Here is a 24,043-nt window from a genome sequence, read left to right as displayed (position 1 = left end):
CTCTGCTAGCCATCCCTAATTTAGCAGTGTAAGGCTGGATGGAAAACAACTGGTCATCACCACCCATTGCCAACTCTTGTGCTACTCTTTTACCAACAAATGGTTGGATTGACTGTCACATTATAACACCCCCATGGCTGAAAGGGCGAGCATGTCTGGTGTGACAGGGATTCGAACCTATGACCCTCACATTAGAAGTCGAGAGCCTTAACCATCTGGCCATGCCAGACCCTGTTTGATATGATTAAAATATTCGTGAGGCAGTTCTCCACAGACATATATGTAAATATTACTAAACACAGAAATGCCCACCTCTGAATCCTCTTGGACAGTGAAACTTATGTTCAGAGTTTCCTGCTGTTATTTTCCATGTTAAACCTTCAAAGTGTTGTGCAGGACAGACTGGAAAGTCTTTAAAAGGAAGAGATAAAATAATGTATTATGTAGTAAACAGGTATTGTGGGAAGTATGTTGAAAAACACAGGATAAATTATCTTTAATTTGAGATTTAAAACATCCTGTCAATCATTCCATGGTGGATACTTCATGAGTTAAGTTGATTTAGAACTATAATACAGAACTACTGAATTAATATTAGAAACTATTTCCTTCAAAATAAAATACGACACAATTTAAGCTTTAAGCATACATTTATAGTACCTAAAATATGAATTCTGCCCAATTTAAAATAATGAAACTGTGTTCCAGATTATAATGCAAAAATCAATTTACATCAATTTAAGATGACAATACCAAAACGGTGTACAACCTGAATTACAAGTTCTAAAGGCCTGTCTACATCTACGTCAACTATACATATATCTTCTAACTTAACAAATACATACTCATTGAATGAGATGTTTTATAACTTATAAAAAATACCAATATATTAACACACGAGTAACAGATGACAAATAAATGTTTATATAATATAATATAATATAATATAATATAATATATATATATATAAATGTTTATTAAATACAGTTACTTATCATCAACTTTCAGACTCACCTTTAGACTTCAGAACAGTGATGATACTTTTCCTGCTTGTCTTCCCTGCAGAGCTTGTTACAATACATGTGTACGTAGCTGAGGAATTGATAGATCTAATGACGAGTCGACTCCCGGTTCGGAACAAATCTTCAATGATCTCTGGTTCTTTGGAGGGATTCAAAGTCTTTCCATTTCTTAACCAAATATAGCCAAACTTCTCAGAAGCATCTTCCTGTAGAAGACACCGGAGTTCGATGTTGTCTCCTTCCACCACAGTTGCAGTCAGGGGTATGAGCTTCGGTCGTGGTAGGCCCCTGGTATAAATCTGTTTGTTCATTCTTTTAATTATGCCCCATTCTACGACTTCACAAGTAAAAACCCCTAAAGAAATAACAGAGGATGACTAACAAAGGTGCTAACATATATGGTTCAGTTCTTCATTTGCTGGAATGCATGAAAAGATATCTAGCATTAATTCCGTGATTCGGATATGGAAAACAACAGACTAAACTGATAGTTGACACTAGCTACTTTTTGTTGCCAACAAAAAGTGTGATTAACTATTACATTTCTCCAAAGATAAAAGCAGAACATGTTTGGTTAGGTCATTCAAACCCATGACCAACAAGTTGAGAAACAGGACAAAGCGTCATCTGTTTGTATTCAGTCAGATCACTTAACACACTTACATACAGACATACTGACATCAGGTGCTGTATTGAAATTGTAAAGTCTAGTACTAACATCAGGTGCTGTATTATAATTGTAAGGTCAGTTACTAACATCAGACGCTGTTATTTAATACTAAATTCAACTACTAACATCAGGTGCTGTATTATAATTCTAAATTCAACTACTAACACCAAGTGCTGTATTATAATTGTGACGTCAGTTACTTACATCAGGTGCTGTATTATAATTCTAAATTCAACTACTAACGTCAGGTGCTGTATTATAATTCTAAATTCAACTACTAACGTCAGGTGCTGTATTATAATTCTAAATTCAACTACTAACATCAGGTGCTCTATTATAATTCTAAATTCAACTACTAACATCAGGTGCTGTATTATAATTCTAAATTCAACAACTAATAACAGGTGCTGTATTATAATTCTAAATTCAACTACTAACAACAGGTGCTCTATTATAGTTCTAAATTCAACTACTAACAACAGGTGCTCTATTATAATTCTAAATTCAACTACTAAATCAGGTGCTGTATTATAATTCTAAATTCAACTACTAACAACAGGTGCTCTATTATAATTATAAATTCAACTACTAACATCAGGTGCTGTATTATAATACTAAATTCACCTACTAATGTCAGGTGCTGTATTATAATACTAAATTCACCTACTAATGTCAGGTGCTGTATTATAATACTAAATTCAAATACTAATGTCAGGTGCTGTATTATAATTCTAAATTCAACTACTAACAACAGGTGCTCTATTATAATTCTAAATTCACCTACTAATGTCAGGTGCTGTATTATAATACTAAATTCAACTACTAACATCAAGTGCTGTGTTATAATTATAAAGTCAGTTATTAACATCTATCATTTCATTACGAAATACAATTTTAATATATACATATTTGTCATATTCTTAAGTACTTGCTTACCTTTATCAACACATTTGTATCAATGTTCCACAACAAAACAAAACTGCCTATGAGCTTGCACTAATCAGTTTCATTACCTAAATGTCTATTCATTCTTTGAAGAGAAACCCATACACATGTTACCTGCATCGAGTATGTCGGTGCTGTCAAACCCAAGTAAGTGTGTAAATTGGTCTTGAGAGTTTTTGGGTACAACAGCTGTCCACATTCTTTGGTGAGAGACATTTTTGTTTATTGGAAAACCATCCTTGTACCATGTGACTTCCATCTTGCTTGACCCACTGACAATACACTCAAGGGTCAGTTGGCTTCCCACAGTAACTGGTAACTTCTCCGAAGTCTTCAGACTTAAGATGTTGAGGGCTGAAAATGTAAAAATATCCTCCTTATAAAGATATTGATTGGTCACAAAACTAAATCGTAATAATTAGTTGAATGTTGTCATTTTAACACTATAATTATGACACATGTAACTACCATATATAGTTGTTGATTTGTAACATTATTATCAATGTGAAAACACTCTTCACATCAGTTTATGGAGGAGTATTTACATACATTTACTGTCTTTGTCCAATTTTCAGCCTTATTGTTGAAATGCATCAGTAAACTCAATGTTGCATTTTATATAATTTTAAGATACATTAAACCAGAGTTGAGGGGAAACCAGCATTACTCTCAAGAGCTACTTCCTTCTGAGTTCTGCTTTCTCTTAGTTTTCTTCCTTATGGAAAATCTCATTTCCATTTATATCCTCTTTTCAGTGAACTTCTCGTCATGGACACATCAACAATACCTTTATTTACTGCACTTGAAACAGCTTTTTACTCCACAGTTACAAGTGAACACTTTTCACTCTACATTTACAAGTAACAGGAGGCACCGAATAACGCCTTTTTACTTTACAAATAAACATTTTTCTCTTTATATGTACAAGTAACAGGAGGCACAGAATAACACCTTTTTACTCTACAGTTACAAGTGAACACTTTTCACTCTACATTTACAAGTAACAGGAGGCACCGAATAACGCCTTTTTACTTTACAAATAAACATTTTTCTCTTTATATGTACAAGTAACAGGAGGCACAGAATAACACCTTTTTACTCTACAGTTACAAGTAAACACTTTTCACTCTACATTTACAAGTAATAGGAGGCATGTAAGAATACATTTTTACTTTACAAATAAACTTTTGGTGTTTTTATTCATTTCCTATGTTTAAAATAAGATACAGTGAAAGAAAGAAATGCAGTTGACTTTGGATCAACATATGAGAACTAAAAGGGACTGAAAATACTGTTGAATAATGGAAGTTACTGACATTCCAGCTTCAAAGAGTGTGAAGCTCTAATCCTAGTTCCTTTTCACAAAAATGTGAAGCCATAATCTACACCTCATCTTCACAGAATGTGAAGCCCTAATGAACAGCTATTGTTTTAAAAGTTTATGGATGTTATGCACTTAAGCCTTATTAACAATCTAGACCTAACTACACTAGGCCTGACTAAGTCCTGAATTTAAGGTTGAAATACACAATTTTTAAGTCATAATTTACTGCATTACTAAATAAATACTACAAAATATAAGCAATACTACACTAAACAAAAGCATGTGAAGTAATGTGACTTTATTTATATGTCTATAAGTGCATATTTAGTTTGGAATGAAAATAAAAAGTTATAACTTTACTGCTTATTTCAAAACCAAATTAACTCTAATAACACATTTTAAAATGAATTTAAAGTAATAAAAGTCTGAGAGATTAAAACAACTTGCATGGCCTCAAAATAAATTTCTGTTCCAATTCTGTATACTTAAATTCCAAAAAGTGAATATGCTTGTCTTAACTCAAGGACCACAATCTTATGTATGTGACCCCCACTTATTTTCCTTAATCTTTATTTTAGGTATTTCGAGTGGTTTCTACATACTTATAAATATATAAGATATCAAAACTCAAAATACAAAATCAACACTTTAAAATTACTGTACTTTAACTGAAAATAACCCACTTTCACCACTTGGTTGTTACCTCTTCTAATGATTCGGTGAACATACCCACTCTGTTGTAATACATGCTTTCCTTCAACACTAGAACTATGAGCACTTCTTCTCTCAACTCACTCTCTACATCAGCTGAACATTAACAATTTTGTTTCTCACATCTGACCTTCAACATCTTGACAGTACATCTGCTGGTTGTTCTCTCAGTTCACAATAATTAGTGGCTTTGCAGGGATCTCAGTAAGTTTTGTATTACAACAAACTATGATAACAATGAAAACTTAGCAAAAACGTCTCTTTCTACAAAATGTAGAAAATCATTGTATATGTTTTCTTAGTTTTTATGAATATCATTGGATGCCTCATACAAAAGTTCATGTTTTGTAAGAACGTTGAGGAAGTAACAAACCTTCCAGAAGGTGGAATGCCATACATAGTCTCTCATTATCACAGTTTCACTTTTGAGTCCTACCTTAATAAATAAACTCTAAATTATCACTACATACAGTATAATCCATCATCTAAGTACATCTATTGTCTACACCATTGTTATTGTATTTTGTATCACAAATCACTAAGATACAACACTTACAAGGTTTTCTTTCAAACTGGAAGTAGTGAGGGTCAACCCTGTAGCCACTAATTTCACCATTTCTCACAACCTTTTCCATCAATGTCTTCACATTTTCGCTTTCTCTTTTCTCACCAAAAAAGTGAAACTGGACAACTTCTACGTCACTGAAATGACATAAAGACCTCACGTGTCTGTGGTGATTTGGATAACAAATATTTTTTTCATTCAATCAAGATTTATTTAAATCTTTAAAAGTAAGATTACCTTTTACATTGCTCTCAACAAACATCAAGAAAACTGATATTATGTAATGTTCAGAAGTTTCTTTTGCCATCTTACTACTTATACATTTTTATCTAATTACTTACTTGATAGATAAGACCAGTAGGTTCTTTAATGTGGACAAACCAGGTTGAAGTAAAGACACCAACTAAACAAACATAGAAGATTTGCAGGTAAAAATGTATTACCTAGTGAATGTTACGTTATACTAACCGTGGTGTTACAAATATAAACATTAAAAAGATTCATTAAAAGACCTTTAGGTTCCATAAATTGAGATTTCAAAAGCTGTAGACTTAATTTTAAGATTGTATTAAACATTGTTCTCAACACAATTTTCTGAATATGATTTATACTTACTACATTTAACACAATTGTACCAATAAATACTTCTGGTTACTAGAGTTAACATAGCTGTGTAAATAGTTACTAAATATAATATAGCTGGATACATAGTCACTTCTAGTAACTGCAGGTAACATAGCTGGGTACACAGTCACTTCTAGTAACTACAGGCAACATAGCTGGGTACATAGTCATTTCTAGTAACTACAGGTAACATAGCTGGGTACATAGTCACTTCTAGTAACTATGGGTAACATAGCTGCGTACACAGTCACTTCTAGTAACTACAGGTAACATAGCTGCGTACACAGTCACTTCTAGTAACTACAGGTAACATAACTGGGTACACAGTCACTTCTAGTAACTACAGATAACATAGCTGTGTACACGGTCACGACTAGTAACTACAGTTAACATAGGTGTGTGCATGGTCACTTCTAGTAACTACAGATAACATAGGTGTGTGCATGGTCACGTCTAGTAACTACAGATAACATAGGTGTGTGCATGGTCACGTCTAGTAACTACAGGTAACATAGGTGTGTGCATGATCACTTCTAGTAACTACAGATAACATAGCTGTGTGCATGATCACTTCTAGTAACTACAGATAACATAGGTGTGTGCATAGTTACTTCTAGTAACTACAGATAACATAGGTGTGTGCATGGTCACTTCTAGTAACTACAGGTAACATAGGTGTGTGCATGATCACTTCTAGTAACTACAGATAACATAGCTGTGTGCATGATCACTTCTAGTAACTACAGATAACATAGCTGTGTGCATGATCACTTCTAGTAACTACAGATAACATAGGTGTGTGCATGATCACTTCTAGTAACTACAGATAACATAGCTGTGTGCATGATCACTTCTAGTAACTACAGATAACATAGCTGTGTGCATGATCACTTCTAGTAACTACAGATAACATAGCTGTGTGCATGATCACTTCTAGTAACTACAGATAACATAGGTGTGTGCATGGTCACTTCTAGTAACTACAGGTAACATAGCTGTGTACACAGTCACTTCTAGTAACTACAGGTAACATAGGTGTGTGCATGATCACTTCTAGTAACTACAGGTAACATAGCTGTGTGCACAGTCACTTCTAGTAACTACAGATAACAGAGGTGTGTGCATGATCACTTCTAGTAACTACAGATAACATAGCTGTGTGCATGATCACTTCTAGTAACTACAGATAACATAGGTGTGTGCATGATCACTTCTAGTAACTACAGGTAACATAGCTGTGTACACAGTCACTTCTAGTAACTACAGATAACAGAGGTGTGTGCATGATCACTTCTAGTAACTACAGATAACATAGCTGTGTGCATGATCACTTCTAGTAACTACAGATAACATAGCTGTGTGCATGATCACTTCTAGTAACTACAGATAACATAGCTGTGTGCATGATCACTTCTAGTAACTACAGTTAACAGGTATGTAGTGGCCACTTCCATTTAATTAGTTAACGCTATTGAATGTTTAGGTGACCGTCTATACTTACAGCAGTTTGTAGATGTCGTTTTAGTTCCATTGAAGTGACTGGACTCCATGTTTGAAGATCAGTGTTTGAGTACGTATATTCCACTGTTGGCGATAGTATCTTGAAGCTCATAACGTATCGCACCGTTTCTAAATGAATATATACCAATAAGAATCAGATATAAAACATTGAACATTTTCACTGAGTTTTCTCTCTTCTTAAGTAGTTTATTGTTTTACTTACATCTCAATAGATGGCACAAGAAGTAAACAAACAATAAAATACAAATAAATCCTGCTCAATCTCGTATTCACCTTTCAGTTTGTTTTGATACGTTCTGTGTGTATTTTATTAACTGTTAAAACGCCCATATTATACAAAAATATCGCATTACTGTTGAATTATGTGACTAAATCATTCAAAGAAGTATTCTTTTATGCCTATAAAACATTGCATTATCTACTTTATCAAATTGTGACAGGAGAATCAATATATGACACGACTTTATTAAACATTTAATATAAACTAGTAATTTAAACACTAAGTTATTCTTTACGTGTTGTCTCATTCACATATTTTTATAACACAGTCATACATATTACTTAGTTATAATCATGGTATAACTGCGGGCTTGTACTACTAGAAACAGGGTTTCGATACCCATGGTTGGCCGAGCACAGATAGCCCTTTGCGCACGACAAAATAAATACACGACCATATCGAATATTATTTTAAGCCATGTGATTACGTAAAGTTTCTGAAACTTAAAGTAAACACCAAGAAATAATTGTGGTTTAGTAAACAAAAACCTATCTGGTTCTGAGCTCCAGAAAACAAAATCAAAACACTATAATAATAATTAATCTTATAAACTGCTGGTGTGGGTGTTAAAACTTTTATTAAAGTAGAGAACAACATTTGTACCTTCGTATAGTTTGCAAACTCGCATTGTTAACCTGAAGATGACCTAGGAAGGTCGAAACTTTGTTCTGTATTTTAATTAAAGTTTTAACACCCATACCAGCCATTTTGAGAATACAGAATGGTGCAAACATTAGAACACCTAGAACGATTAAGACTGTAAGTCGTAGGTCAGCCAAATAATTCTGTCTTCTTCAGGTTTTTGAATGATCTGGATAACACCCAGAATACTGCTGCATTTACTTTTACTTTGAAAGTAAACTTTGCTGAGGCTCTAAAATACATGCACAATGAAATGTAAGACTTGACCACGTGAAAACAAGGGATATTCGGTTGATCTTTAAACTTGCCCGGTACTGAACAGTTGCGTTTTTATTACTATGCAAAAATATTACAATGTCCAGTTGTGTAGTGGGGGTCAGGTGAAAGCTCATGAAACATTTTTGGCCGAAAATATAATTTAAAAATACACAAATATTTTATAATGTTAAGATGCTATACAAGGTACAGATATTAATACCAACTGCATTTCTATGACTCATATAAAGCTGTTGGTTATATAGGCTTAAATTTTAGTTGTAAGTAAATTAACACAACTGAAATATAGCTTACATGCGCACCTATAATCAAAGGGTTAGGTATTTGTTAGCATGTAGATGGCGCTCCAACACAAAATATTTTATTACTATGGTACCTTTGTTACATATATAGTCTAACTGTTAGACTCTAACACTTATTGAGAGATTCCCCCCAATATTGTCTTTAGTAAACCTTCATCACTAACGTTTAAGGTAAATAATAAATTTAAAGACTCACTTCATTGACAAAAAACACACCTCTTACAATACAATGTTCAGAATCATCTGCCAACTGCTTTCTTGGTGGGCATGTGCACACTTGAGTACCGTTAGGGGTGTTTTCACATTTGAGAAACTTTGAGCCTAGGTGAGAAATATTTGAAGCAATCAAGGAAGGTAATGTTTGTGTGCAGGCTGAAGATTCTTGTATTCTGTTCCTAGTTTTTACAAGTATCAATTTCTTTGACACAATTTAGATACTAGTTTTAAGACGTGTTTATTTTTCAAAGAATATATTCCGGTACAGCTAGATCTAAATATATACAAATACAGTCTCACAGTACTAGCTTTCATTTATTCGGCAGAGGGCGCACCGATCTACCCAAGAAAAAAATCTTGGTAAAAAAATAGGCCTAAGTAATCGATCAGTAGTTTGTGTGATCTATGGATCAGGTATAATTCACTACCAGATGAACTTCTTTTGTAAAAGCAGATAAAAATGGTGGGAACCAACACCTACCAAATCTGAATTAATAAATATGCATTTGTAACTTTGTAACATAAGAAACAATTAATAGTTTTCTAGTTTCGTGAAACCAGTCTGTCACGAAAAATATGTACTTTACGTAAATAATTCATTGATCGCACTTATTTTATAATAACACTAGTTTCACTGTTGCAAAAATTATATTAACACTTCATTTATCGTTAATACTCGACTGTCGTTCAAAAACTTTCCTTCGTAACAAACGACAAATTAATTTCACTCGGTGACAAATAAACCCTTAGTATAAAAACTCCCTTCTTTATAGGCTTCTATATAGCAGAAAACTATTGAAATGTAAGAAATATTCACGGTTATTTTAGCGATTTAATTAAATTATAATGGGAACGGATCATCAAAAGGGGAAGTATCATGAAAAAAAGTGGAATTTGCCTTATGTAACTCAAATTTCGGTAGAGGGCGCTTTGACCTACCCAACAATAAACCTTAGGTAAGATAAAGTACAAATAATTCATTAAAAACGTTCCTAATGAAAGACAGATAAGAGTATTTTTTGTCACTCTGCATCAAACGGTAAAAACTAGTCGGTGCTTTAAAAGTTAAGATGATTTCAAAAATATTGTGATCCAAAAAACAACTATCCAGTAGCAACTGCCCAAAACACTGACGCAAGAAACAACCATCCAGTGGCAGTTGTCCAAAGCAGTGATAAAACGACGTAAACGACATTAAATGAACTAATTCTCTCTTATTTAAAACAAACTTATCTGAAGTTATATGAAATAGTGTCATCTACCTCTAAGTTACGACCTATCCAGCTCCTGTCTTAAACCAGCGATTCCAAACTTTTAAGATGTTTACCCCCTCCCAGTTAGAACTTTGACACACTAGCATATCCTTGAAACATAACACTTACTAAGAGTCCTTCTTTTATACTAATGAAGAATGATTTAAATGAAATAATTTATGGGTGATCTCTACGTGTTTGTTCTTATATATCCAGCCGCCAGCAGAACTCGTATACCACAGTGTGGGAGAAAACTATTAACAGAATGTTGGCATAAAAGGTCTCGAGCTTGCTGGAAGGTCAACACTGGACTTACCGTCCATACTGTGAACTTTCTGCTGTCTTCTTTCACAGAAGACTCCCTCGTAGCCCAAAGGGCACTCGCATTTCCGAGCTCTAGATCCAATGTAGTGTCTAAAGTAATAGATACAATCCGTATAATATTAAACAGTATATATCTTCAAACCAATGACTGAACATCATCAGTAGTGGACAATTAATTCTCTTCTTCTGTGTTATTACTTTAGGTTCAGCTTCCTGAGCTGCTTTATATCAGTATCGGTCAGCACAAGTAAAGTGGACAATTAACAAACACCATTCAAACAAACACAAAACACACGTGGAATTGCATAATGACAGTAAAGTGGACAATTAACAAACACCATTCAAACAAAACACGAAACACACGTGGAATTGCATAATGACAGTAAAGTGGACAATTAACAAACACCATTCAAACAAACACGAAACACACGTGGAATTGCATAATGACAGTAAAGTGGACAATTAACAAACACCATTCAAACAAACACAAAACACACGTGGAATTGCATAATGACAGTAAAGTGGACAATTAACAAACACCATTCAAACAAACACAAAACACACGTGGAATTGCATAATGACAGTAAAGTGGACAATTAACAAACACCATTCAAACAAACACGAAACACACGTGGAATTGCATAATGACAGTAAAGTGGACAATTAACAAACACCATTCAAACAAACACGAAACACACGTGGAATTGCATAATGACAGTAAAGTGGACAATTAACAAACACCATTCAAACAAACACGAAACACACGTGGAATTGCATAATGACAGTAAAGTGGACAATTAACAAACACCATTTAAACAAACACGAAACACACGTGGAATTGCATAATAACAGTAAAGTGGACAATTAACAAACACCATTCAAACAAACACGAAACACACGTGGAATTGCATAATGACAGTAAAGTGGACAATTAACAAACACCATTCAAACAAACACAAAACACACGTGGAATTGCATAATGACAGTAAAGTGGACAATTAACAAACACCATTCAAACAAACACAAAACACACGTGGAATTGCATAATGACAGTAAAGTGGACAATTAACAAACACCATTCAAACAAACACGAAACACACGTGGAATTGCATAATGACAGTAAAGTGGACAATTAACAAACACCATTCAAACAAACACGAAACACACGTGGAATTGCATAATAACAGTAAAGTGGACAATTAACAAACACCATTCAAACAAACACGAAACACACGTGGAATTGCATAATGACAGTAAAGTGGACAATTAACAAACACCATTCAAACAAACACAAAACACACGTGGAATTGCATAATGACAGTAAAGTGGACAATTAACAAACACCATTCAAACAAACACGAAACACACGTGGAATTGCATAATGACAGTAAAGTGGACAATTAACAAACACCATTCAAACAAACACGAAACACACGTGGAATTGCATAATGACAGTAAAGTGGACAATTAACAAACACCATTCAAACAAACACGAAACACACGTGGAATTGCATAATGACAGTAAAGTGGACAATTAACAAACACCATTCAAACAAACACGAAACACACGTGGAATTGCATAATGACAGTAAAGTGGACAATTAACAAACACCATTCAAACAAACACGAAACACACGTGGAATTGCATAATAACAGTAAAGTGGACAATTAACAAACACCATTCAAACAAACACGAAACACACGTGGAATTGCATAATGACAGTAAAGTGGACAATTAACAAACACCATTCAAACAAACACAAAACACACGTGGAATTGCATAATGACAGTAAAGTGGACAATTAACAAACACCATTCAAACAAACACAAAACACACGTGGAATTGCATAATGACAGTAAAGTGGACAATTAACAAACACCATTCAAACAAACACGAAACACACGTGGAATTGCATAATGACAGTAAAGTGGACAATTAACAAACACCATTGAAACAAACACAAAACACACGTGGAATTGCATAATGACAGTAAAGTGGACAATTAACAAACACCATTCAAACAAACACGAAACACACGTGGAATTGCATAATGACAGTAAAGTGGACAATTAACAAACACCATTCAAACAAACACAAAACACACGTGGAATTGCATAATGACAGTAAAGTGGACAATTAACAAACACCATTCAAACAAACACGAAACACACGTGGAATTGCATAATGACAGTAAAGTGGACAATTAACAAACACCATTCAAACAAACACGAAACACACGTGGAATTGCATAATGACAGTAAAGTGGACAATTAACAAACACCATTCAAACAAACACAAAACACACGAGGAATTGCATAATGACAGTAAAGTGGACAATTAACAATAATATCAGAGACTATATTACTTTCAGTGTTCTCTTATTCTAACAATAACTGTGTTTCTTCTATTTTAAACGTTAATAACTCTTCAAGTCAGATGTTTGTCAGACAAAGACTCACGGACCTGCAGAAGCCCCCATTCAAGCACATGGTATCGTTTGAGTGTGGTCCACAGACCGGAGAATATGTACAGTCATCACCGTAGTAGGGCTGGAGACACGTGCATGTGTAAGTCTTGAAGTCTGCAGTAGCGTAGCAGATCCCGTTGAAGGAACAGTGGCTATCAATGCAAGAATCTGTTCGTCCATCTTTCTGTTTGTCGATGACTTCATACGTCACATTAAAACCGTAGACGTCCAAGAAAAAGTCCATCACTCTCATGTGAATGTTGTCGTTTTCTCGGACGTCCAAGTCCAGCACCAAATGGCTCTTCAGACCAATGTACCGAGTAGGTTCAGCGTCCGAACTTACTACACTAGAAACCTGCTTCGAGCGTGCGAGTGGTTTATCAAAGAAGTCGTATTCCGAAATTCGAACCCTCGTCTCATATAGAACTGTGTAAAATATATGGCAATGCCTTTACCCTTAGGAGCTTCTATAACCCACGTGCATGTAATAGGAACAGGAAAAGGTTTCGGAAAATTAGGGTAGAAATCACACCAAAAGGTTCTTTCAACCATGCACCACATTGTACAAGCTCGTCTTCTCTACTATTCGCTGGATTTCCTTCGTACACGCTGATTAAGAACAGCAAAAGACGTAGTAACCACAACGGTTTGAATCGTGGAAGTGTTCGAGAAATTTCCCGATACATGTGTTTATTTTCAGTCACTCACACGAGCTACAGTAAGTCCTGATCATTCAATATTCCACCAGTCTTTAGGACCGGTTCCAAAGAAGGGTAGAAAATAAACTGTAACGCCATCTGTAAAATAAAAGACAATATTCACGTCATGAGCCGTTAGAATTGATTCACAATAACAATATGATTACAGGAATTTTCGTTAACTTACATTTTTAGTTTTGGTGTCTTATGATAATAACAAATTGCTATTTATATCAACTTAACCACAGTTACAAGATGATCAGTGATTAATTTAACCACAGTTACAAGATAATCAGTGATTAATTTTAACGAAAACTTTTAGTCCAGACACAAAAACAGCTTACACAAAACAAGGGTGTCTCATTTACACAGAACAGGGGTGTTTCATTTACACAGAACAGGGTGTCTCATTTACACAAAACAGGGGTGTCTCATTTACACAGAACAGGGGTGTCTCATTTACACAGAACAGAAGTGTTTCATTTACACAGAACAGGGGTGTTTCATTTACACAGAACAGGAGTGTGTCTCATTTAAATAGAAGAGGGGTGTTTCATTTACACAAACAGGGGTGTTTCAGTTACACAGAACAGGGGTGTCTCATTTAAATAGAACAGGGGTGTTTCATTTAAATAGAACAGGGGTGTGTCATTTACACAGACAGGGGTGTGTCATTTACACAGACAGGAGTGTTTCATTTACACAGAACAGTGGTGTTTCATTGACACAGAACAGGGGTGTTTCATTTACACAGAACAGGGGTGTCTCATTTACACAGAACAGTGGTGTTTCATTTAAATAGAACAGGGAAGTTTCATTTACACAGAACAGGGGTGTCTCATTTACACAGACAGGGGTGTTTCATTTACACAGAACAGGGGTGTTTCATTTACACAGACAGGAGTGATTCATTGACACAGAACAGGGGTGTTTCATTTACACAGAACAGTGGTGTGTCTCATTTAAATAGAAGAGGGGTGTTTCATTTACACAAACAGGGGTGTTTCAGTTACACAGAACAGGGGTGTCTCATTTAAATAGAACAGGGGTGTTTCATTTAAATAGAACAGGGGTGTTTAATTTACACAGAAAAGGGGTGTCTCATTTACACAAAATAGGGGTGTTTCATTTACAAAGAACAGGGATGTTTCATTTACACAGAACAGGGGTGTTTCATTTACATAGAACAGGGGTGTGTCATTTAGACAGATAGGGGTGTCTCATTTACACAGAACAGGGGTGTTTCATTTAAATAGAACAGGGGTGTGTCATTTACACAAACAGGGGTGTATCAGCTACACAGAACAGGGGTGTTTCATTTACACAGAACAGGAGTGTTTCATTTACACAGAACAGGGGTGTCTCATTTACACAGAACAGTAGTGTTTCATTTAAATAGAACAGGGGTGTCTCATTTACACAGATAGGGGTGTCTCATTTACACAGAACAGGAGTGTCTCATTTAAATAGAACAGGGGTGTCTCATTTACACAGAACAGGAGTGTCTCATTTACACAGAACAGGGGTGTCTCATTTAAATAGAACAGGGGTGTGTCATTTAGACAGATAGGGGTGCTTCATTTACAAAGAACAGGGATGTTTCATTTACACAGAACAGGGGTGTTTCATTTAAATAGAACAGGGAAGTTTCATTTACACAGAACAGGGGTGTCTCATTTACACAGACAGGGGTGTTTCATTTACACAGAACAGGGGTGTTTCATTTACACAGACAGGAGTGATTCATTGACACAGAACAGGGGTGTTTCATTTACACAGAACAGTGGTGTGTCTCATTTAAATAGAAGAGGGGTGTTTCATTTACACAAACAGGGGTGTTTCAGTTACACAGAACAGGGGTGTCTCATTTAAATAGAACAGGGGTGTTTCATTTAAATAGAACAGGGGTGTTTAATTTACACAGAACAGGGGTGTCTCATTTACACAGAAAAGGGGTGTCTCATTTACACAAAATAGGGGTGTTTCATTTACAAAGAACAGGGATGTTTCATTTACACAGAACAGGGGTGTTTCATTTACATAGAACAGGGGTGTGTCATTTAGACAGATAGGGGTGTCTCATTTACACAGAACAGGGGTGTTTCATTTAAATAGAACAGGGGTGTGTCATTTAAAAAGAACAGGGGTGTGTCATTTACACAAACAGGGGTGTATCAGCTACACAGAACAGGGGTGTTTCATTTACACAGAACAGGAGTGTTTCATTTACACAGAACAGGGGTGTCTCATTTACACAGAACAGTGGTGTTTCATTTAAATAGAACAGGGGTGTCTCATTTACACAGATAGGGGTGTCTCATTTACACAGAACAGGAGTGTCTCATTTAAATAGAACAGGGGTGTCTCATTTACACAGAACAGGAGTGTCTCATTTACACAGAACAGGGGTGTCTCATTTAAATAGAACAGGGGTGTGTCATTTAGACAGATAGGGGTGCTTCATTTACAAAGAACAGGGATGTTTCATTTACACAGAACAGGGATGTTTCATTTACACAGAACAGGGGTGTTTCATTTACATAGAACAGGGGTGTCTCATTTAGACAGATAGGGGTGTCTCATTTACACAGAACAGGAGTGTCTCATTTAAATAGAACAGGGGTGTCTCATTTACACAGAACAGGAGTGTCTCATTTACACAGAACAGGGGTGTTTCATTTACACAGAACAGGGGTGTGTCATTTACACAGACAGGGGTGTGTCATTTACACAGACAGGAGTGTTTCATTTACACAGAACAGTGGTGTTTCATTTAAATAGAACAGGGGTGTCTCATTTACCCAGACAGGGGTGTTTCATTTACACAGAAAAGGGGTGTTTCATTTACACAAAACAAGGGTGTCTCATTTACACAGAACAGTGGTGTTTCATTTAAATAGAACAGGGGAGTTTCATTTACACAGAACAGGGGTGTCTCATTTGCACAGACAGGGGTGTCTCATTTACACAGAACAGGGGTGTGTCATTTACACATACAGGAGTGTTTCATTGACACAGAACAGGGGTGTTTCATTTACACAGAACAGGGGTGTCTCATTTACACAGAACAGTGGTGTGTCTCATTTAAATAGAAGAGGGGTGTTTCATTTACACAGAACAGTGGTGTTTCATTTAAATAGAACAGGGAAGTTTCATTTACACAGAACAGGGGTGTCTCATTTACACAGACAGGGGTGTTTCATTTACACAGAACAGGGGTGTTTCATTTACACAGAACAGTGGTGTGTCTCATTTAAATAGAAGAGGGGTGTTTCATTTACACAAACAGGGGTGTTTCAGTTACACAGAACAGGGGTGTTTCATTTACACAAACAGGGGTGTTTCAGTTACACAGAACAGGGGTGTCTCATTTAAATAGAACAGGGGTGTTTCATTTAAATAGAACAGGGGTGTTTAATTTACACAGAACAGGGGTGTGTCATTTACACAGAAGAGAAGTGTTTCATTTACACAGAACAGGGGTGTCTCATTTACACAAAATAGGGGTGTTTCATTTACAAAGAACAGGGATGTTTCATTTACACAGAACAGGGGTGTTTCATTTACATAGAACAGGGGTGTGTCATTTAGACAGATAGGGGTGTCTCATTTACACAGAACAGGGGTGTTTCATTTAAATAGAACAGGGGTGTGTCATTTAGACAGATAGGGGTGTCTCATTTACACAGAAAAGGGGTGTCTCATTTACACAAAATAGGGGTGTTTCATTTACAAAGAACAGGGATGTTTCATTTACACAGAACAGGGGTGTTTCATTTACATAGAACAGGGGTGTGTCATTTAGACAGATAGGGGTGTCTCATTTACACAGAACAGGGGTGTTTCATTTAAATAGAACAGGGGTGTGTCATTTAAAAAGAACAGGGATGTTTCATTTACACAGAACAGTGGTGTTTCATTTAAATAGAACAGGGGTGTCTCATTTACACAGATAGGGGTGTCTCATTTACACAGAACAGGAGTGTCTCATTTAAATAGAACAGGGGTGTCTCATTTACACAGAACAGGAGTGTCTCATTTACACAGACAGGGGTGTGTCACTTACACAGACAGGAGTGTTTCATTTACACAGATAGGGGTGTCTCATTTACACAGAACAGGAGTGTTTTATTTAAATAGAACAGGGGTGTTTCATTTACACAGAACAGGGGTGTGTCATTTACACAGACAGGGGTGTGTCACTTACACAGACAGGAGTGTTTCATTTACACAGAACAGTGGTGTTTCATTTAAATAGAACAGGGGTGTTTCATTTACACAGAAAAGGGGTGTTTCATTTACACAAAACAAGGGTGTCTCATTTACACAGAACAGTGGTGTTTCATTTAAATAGAACAGGGGAGTTTCATTTACACAGAACAGGGGTGTCTCATTTGCACAGACAGGGGTGTCTCATTTACACAGAACAGGAGTGTTTTATTTAAATAGAACAGGGGTGTTTCATTTACACAGAACAGGGGTGTGTCATTTACACAGACAGGGTGTGTCACTTACACAGAACAGGAGTGTTTCATTTACACAGAACAGTGGTGTTTCATTTAAATAGAACAGGGGTGTTTCATTTACACAGAAAAGGGGTGTTTCATTTACACAAAACAAGGGTGTCTCATTTACACAGAACAGTGGTGTTTCATTTAAATAGAACAGGGGAGTTTCATTTACACAGAACAGGGGTGTCTCATTTGCACAGACAGGGGTGTCTCATTTACACAGAACAGGGGTGTGTCATTTACACATACAGGAGTGTTTCATTGACACAGAACAGGGGTGTTTCATTTACACAGAACAGGGGTGTCTCATTTACACAGAACAGTGGTGTTTCATTTAAATAGAACAGGGAAGTTTCATTTACACAGAACAGGGGTGTCTCATTTACACAGACAGGGGTGTTTCATTTACACAGAACAGGGGTGTTTCATTTACACAGACAGGAGTGATTCATTGACACAGAACAGGGATGTTTCATTTACACAGAACAGTGGTGTGTCTCATTTAAATAGAAGAGGGGTGTTTCATTTACACAAACAGGGGTGTTTCAGTTACACAGAACAGGGGTGTCTCATTTACACAGACAGGGGTGTTTCATTTACACAGAACAGGGGTGTTTCATTTACACAGACAGGAGTGTTTCATTGACACAGAACAGGGGTGTTTCATTTACACAGAACAGTGGTGTTTCATTTACCCAGAACAGGGGTGTGTCATTTACACAGACAGGGGTGTCTCATTTACATAGAACAGGGGTGTTTCATTTACACAGATAGGGGTGTCTCATTTAAATAGAACAGGGGTGTGTCATTGACACAGACAGGGGTGTTTTCATTTACACAGAATAGGAGTGTCTCATTTACACAGAACAGGGGTGTTTCATTTACACAGAACAGGGGTGTTTCATTTACACAGAAGAGGGGTGTTTCATTTAAATAGAACAGGGGTGTGTCATTTACACAGAACAGGGGTGTTTCATTTACACAGAAAAGGGGTGTTTCATTTACACAGAACAGGGGTGTTCCATTTACACAGAACAGGGGTGTTTCATTTACACAGAACAGGGGTGTGTCATTTACATAGATAGGGGTGTCTCATTTACTCAGAACAGGGGTGTCTCATTTAAAAAGAACAGGGGTGTTTCATTTACACAGAACAGGGGTGTTTCATTTACACAGAACAGGGGTGTTTTATTTAAATAGAACAGGGGAGTTTCATTTACACAGAACAGGGGTGTCTCATTTACACAGACAGGGGTGTCTCATTTACACAGAACAGGGGTGTCTCATTTACACAGAACGGGGTGTTTCATTTACACAGAACAGGGGTGTTTTCATTTACACAGAACAGGGGTGTGTCATTTACATAGATAGGGGTGTCTCATTTACTCAGAACAGGGGTGTCTCATTTAAAAAGAACAGGGGTGTCTCATTTACACAGAACAGGGGTGTTCCATTTTCACAGAACCGGGGTGTTTCATTTAAATAGAACAGGGGTGTTTCATTTGCACAGACAGGGGTGTCTCATTTACACAGAACAGGGGTGTGTCATTTACACAGACAGGGGTGTTTCATTTACACAGAACAGGGGTGTTTTATTTAAATAGAACAGGGGAGTTTCATTTACACAGAACAGGGGTGTTTACATTTACACAGAACAGGAGTGTTTCATTTACACAGAACAGGTGTGTCTCATTTACACAGAACAGGGGTGTGTTATTTACACAGACAGGGGTGTCTCATTTACATAGAACAGGGTTGTGTCATTTACACAGAACAGGGGTGTTTCATTTACAAAGAACAGGGGTGTTTCATTTACACAGAACAGGGGTGTTTAATTTACACAGAACAGGGGTGTTTCATTTACACAGAACAGGAATGTTTCATTTACACAGACAGGGGTTTCTCATTTACACAGACAGGGGTGTTTCATTTACACAGACAGGGGTGTTTCATTTACACAGAACAGGAGTGTTTCATTTACACAGAACAGGTGTGTCTCATTTACCCAGAACAGGGGTGTGTCATTTACACAGACAGGGGTGTCTCATTCACACAGACAGGAGTGTTTCATTTACACAGAACAGGGAGGTCTCATTTACACAGAACAGGGGTGTTTCATTTAAATAGAACAGGGGTGTTTTATTTACACAGAACAGGAGTGTTTCATTTACAAAGAACAGGGGTGTCTTATTTACACAGAACAGGGGTATCATTTACACAGAACAGTGGTGTTTCATTTACACAGACAGCTTTGTGTCATTTACACAGACAGGGGTCTCTCATTTACATAGAACAGGGTTGTGTCATTTACACAGACAGGGGTGTCTCATTTACACAGAAGAGGGGTGTTTCATTCACACAGAATAGGGATGTTTCATTTACACAGACAGGGGTGTTTCATTTACATAGACAGGGGTGTTTCATTTACACAGAAGAGGAGTGTTTCATTTACACAGAACAGGTGTGTCTCATTTACCCAGAACAGGGGTGTGTCATTTACACAGACAGGGGTGTCTCATTCACACAGACAGGAGTGTTTCATTTACACAGAACAGGGGTGTCTCATTGACACAGAACAGGGGTGTTTCATTTACACAGAACAGGGGTGTCTCATTTACACAGAACAGGGGTGTCTCATTTAAATAGAACAGGGGTGTTTCATTTAAATAGAACAGGGGTGTTTTATTTACACAGAACAGGAGTGTTTCATTTACAAAGAACAGGGATGTCTTATTTACACAGAACAGGGGTATCATTTACACAGAACAGGGGTATCATTTACACAGAACAGGGGTGTCTCATTTACACAGACAGCTTTGTGTCATTTACACAGACAGGGGTCTCTCATTTACATAGAACAGGGTTGTGTCATTTACACAGACAGGGGTGTCTCATTTACACAGAAGAGGGGTGTTTCATTTACACAGAATAGGGATGTTTCATTTACACAGACAGGGTTGTGTCATTTACACAGACAGGGGTGTCTCATTTACACAGAAGAGGGGTGTTTCATTTACACAGAATAGGGATGTTTCATTTACACAGACAGGGGTGTTTCATTTACACAGAACAGGGGTGTTTCATTTACACAGACAAGGGTGTTTCATTTCAGAATGGGGGTGTTTCATTTACACAGAAGAGGGGTGTCTCGAAGTTATTTTGAAGAAGCATTCTAACAGTTTTCACGGTTTTCCAAGAAGTGTGGGAACCTGGGTTCTTACCACCCATTCGTCATTAATATAACCATTACGTTCATCTTTATATCTTCCTTAATACAACCATTACGTTTTTGTTGATACCTTCCTTATTAGAACCATGCGTTCATGTTTATATTTTTTAAATGTAATCATTACGTTCATGTTTATATCTTCTTTAATATAAACATTACGTTTATGTTTATATCTTCCTTAATATAACCATTACGTTCATGTTTATATCTTTTTTAATATAACCATTACGATTATGTTTATATCTTCCTTAATATAACCATTACGTTCATGTTTATTTCTTCCTTAATATAACCATTACGTTATTGTTTATATCTTCCTTAATACAACCATTACGTTGTTGTTTATATCTTCCTTAATACAACCATTACGTTATTGTTTATATCTTCCTTAATATAACCATTACGTTCATGTTTATATCTTCCTTAATACAACCATACGTTCATGTTTATATCTTCCTTATTACAATCATTAGGTTCATGTTTATATCTTTTATACCTACTAATGTTTGTTAATTTCTTTAAATGCCCAACTATTAATGTTTCGTTATTTTCTTTAATTGTCCAGTTGTTGTTGTTTTCAATTAAGCACAAAGCTACTCAATGGGCTATCTGTGCTCTGCCCACAACGGGTATCGAAACCCGGTTTTTTGCGTTGTAAGTCTGCAGCTATCTGTCCAGCTATTAATGTCTTGTTAATTTCTTTACTTGTCCAGCTATTAATGTCTTGTTAATTTCTTTACTTGTCCAGCTATTAATGTCTTGTTAATTTCTTTACTTATCCAGCTATTAATGTCTTATCTTTCCTTGTGTACCAACATTAAAATCTACACTTGTTTTCAGGATGAAATGAATAAAACGAAAACAAAAGATTTTTATGAAAACGTACTGTTTGTAAAACCTTCTTTACGATGATGAAGACAATAATATTACCTGAAACATTTCCTCTTTGTTAAAGAAATAATCTTCAGTGGTTTTAAAAACACAGAAAACAGTCATCGTTTTCGAGTACCATCCTAAACATGTCAAGTTTCGCTATACTAGAAGCCCACCTAATGGAAATTACGTGATTGGGCGAACAAAAAGTGGACGTTTTCGCATTTTCAGACAGCCTTACACAACCAACTGTTTTAATTAAGACATTATAGAACATCTGTTCACGTTTTAAAGTGACCAAACGAAACAAAACAACTTTTGTGAATCCGTGAGCCTCAGACCCACATTTAAAGTTAGTTCACACTCATAACGAAAACATTTCAACCAAGTTACGAACGGTTTGTTTTAATTTTGCGCAAATCCACGCAAGGACTATCTGCGCTAGCCGTCCCTAATTTAGCAGTGTAAGACTAGAGGGAAGGCAGCTAGTCATCACCACCCACCGCCAACTCTTAGGCTACTCTTTTACCAACGAATAGTGGGATTAAACGTGACATTATAATACTCCCACAGCTGAAAGGCGAGCATGTTAGGTGCGACGGGGATTCAAATCCGCGACCCTCGGTTTACGAGTCGAGTGCCTTAACCACCTATCCATGCCAGACGTTACAAACGGTAATTAGTTGACTTACGTTCTTTATTGTAACTTGACATCAAATCTGGAGTCTTGTTTCGGAGATTACCCTGAAAATATTTTCACGAAAAACCAGTGTTCCCTAAATGGCTGGGTGAATAGTCCTGGTATTTGTACATACCTTGTTTCATTTGGTACAATTTAGAAGTCGAGTTAGGAAGAGTTACTCTGAATCTTATTATTTTATTGGAAATATTGATTCGATTATGGAGATAGATACTGATTATTTGGACTTGAAGTGTAGATTCAGCACAAGAGGGAATAATCTGGATTTCTTAAAACTTTGTGGTAACTTTCATCTCGTTATAAAGGCTCCTTACACAGAAAAACACGAACCTAAGTTGTCCACCTCTGATAAAAAAAAAAACCAAATGAGAAACAGTACCTCATGACCGGAGTAAAAATACAGTTTTAACCCACAAAAGGAATGCCTGTTATAAATAATATAGTTACTGATTTTAAAATAATCTGCGTTTTTATTGCATATCTACCAGTAAAGCGCCTTTCCCTTAAAATATAACTAATGTCTTGTTTTTCCTGCGACTATCATTGTTCACTGGTTATGTTATTGTTACCTCAAGTAGGTATTATTGTAATATGAACAATATAACTAATGTCTTGTTTTACCTGCGACTATCAATGTTCACTGGTTATGTTATTGTTACCTCTAGTTGGTATTATTGTAATAGGAACAATATAACTAATGTCTTGTTTTTCCTGTGACTATCATTGTTCACTGGTTATGTTATTGTTACCTCTAGTTGGTATTATTGTCATATGAACAATATAACTAATGTCTTCCTTTTTCCTGTGACTATCATTGTTCACTGGTTATGTTATTGTTACCTCTTGTTGGTATTAGTGTCTTATGAACAAAATAACTAATGTCTTGTTT

General features: G+C 36.1%; 1 protein-coding gene across 1 annotated transcript; it reads right to left on the bottom strand.

Moving 5' to 3' along the window:
* Window positions 1-292: 292 nt before the first annotated feature.
* On the bottom strand, window positions 293-13,829 carry LOC143241747 (uncharacterized). Its single transcript, XM_076484970.1, has 10 exons — window positions 13,676-13,829; window positions 13,140-13,569; window positions 10,668-10,765; window positions 9,099-9,203; window positions 7,363-7,490; window positions 5,579-5,640; window positions 5,229-5,374; window positions 2,752-2,991; window positions 1,015-1,377; window positions 293-411 (listed from the first exon to the last, which is right to left on the bottom strand). The coding sequence occupies exons 1-10, from the start codon at window positions 13,827-13,829 to the stop codon at window positions 293-295; spliced, it is 1,845 nt and encodes a 614-aa protein (XP_076341085.1).
* Between the last annotated feature and the right edge of the window lie 10,214 nt (window positions 13,830-24,043).

This window comes from Tachypleus tridentatus, unplaced genomic scaffold (assembly GCF_004210375.1).
Source record: "Tachypleus tridentatus isolate NWPU-2018 unplaced genomic scaffold, ASM421037v1 Hic_cluster_1, whole genome shotgun sequence".
In the NCBI taxonomy this organism is placed as follows: domain Eukaryota; kingdom Metazoa; phylum Arthropoda; class Merostomata; order Xiphosura; family Limulidae; genus Tachypleus; species Tachypleus tridentatus.
This window is presented reverse-complemented; position numbering and strand designations above follow the sequence as displayed.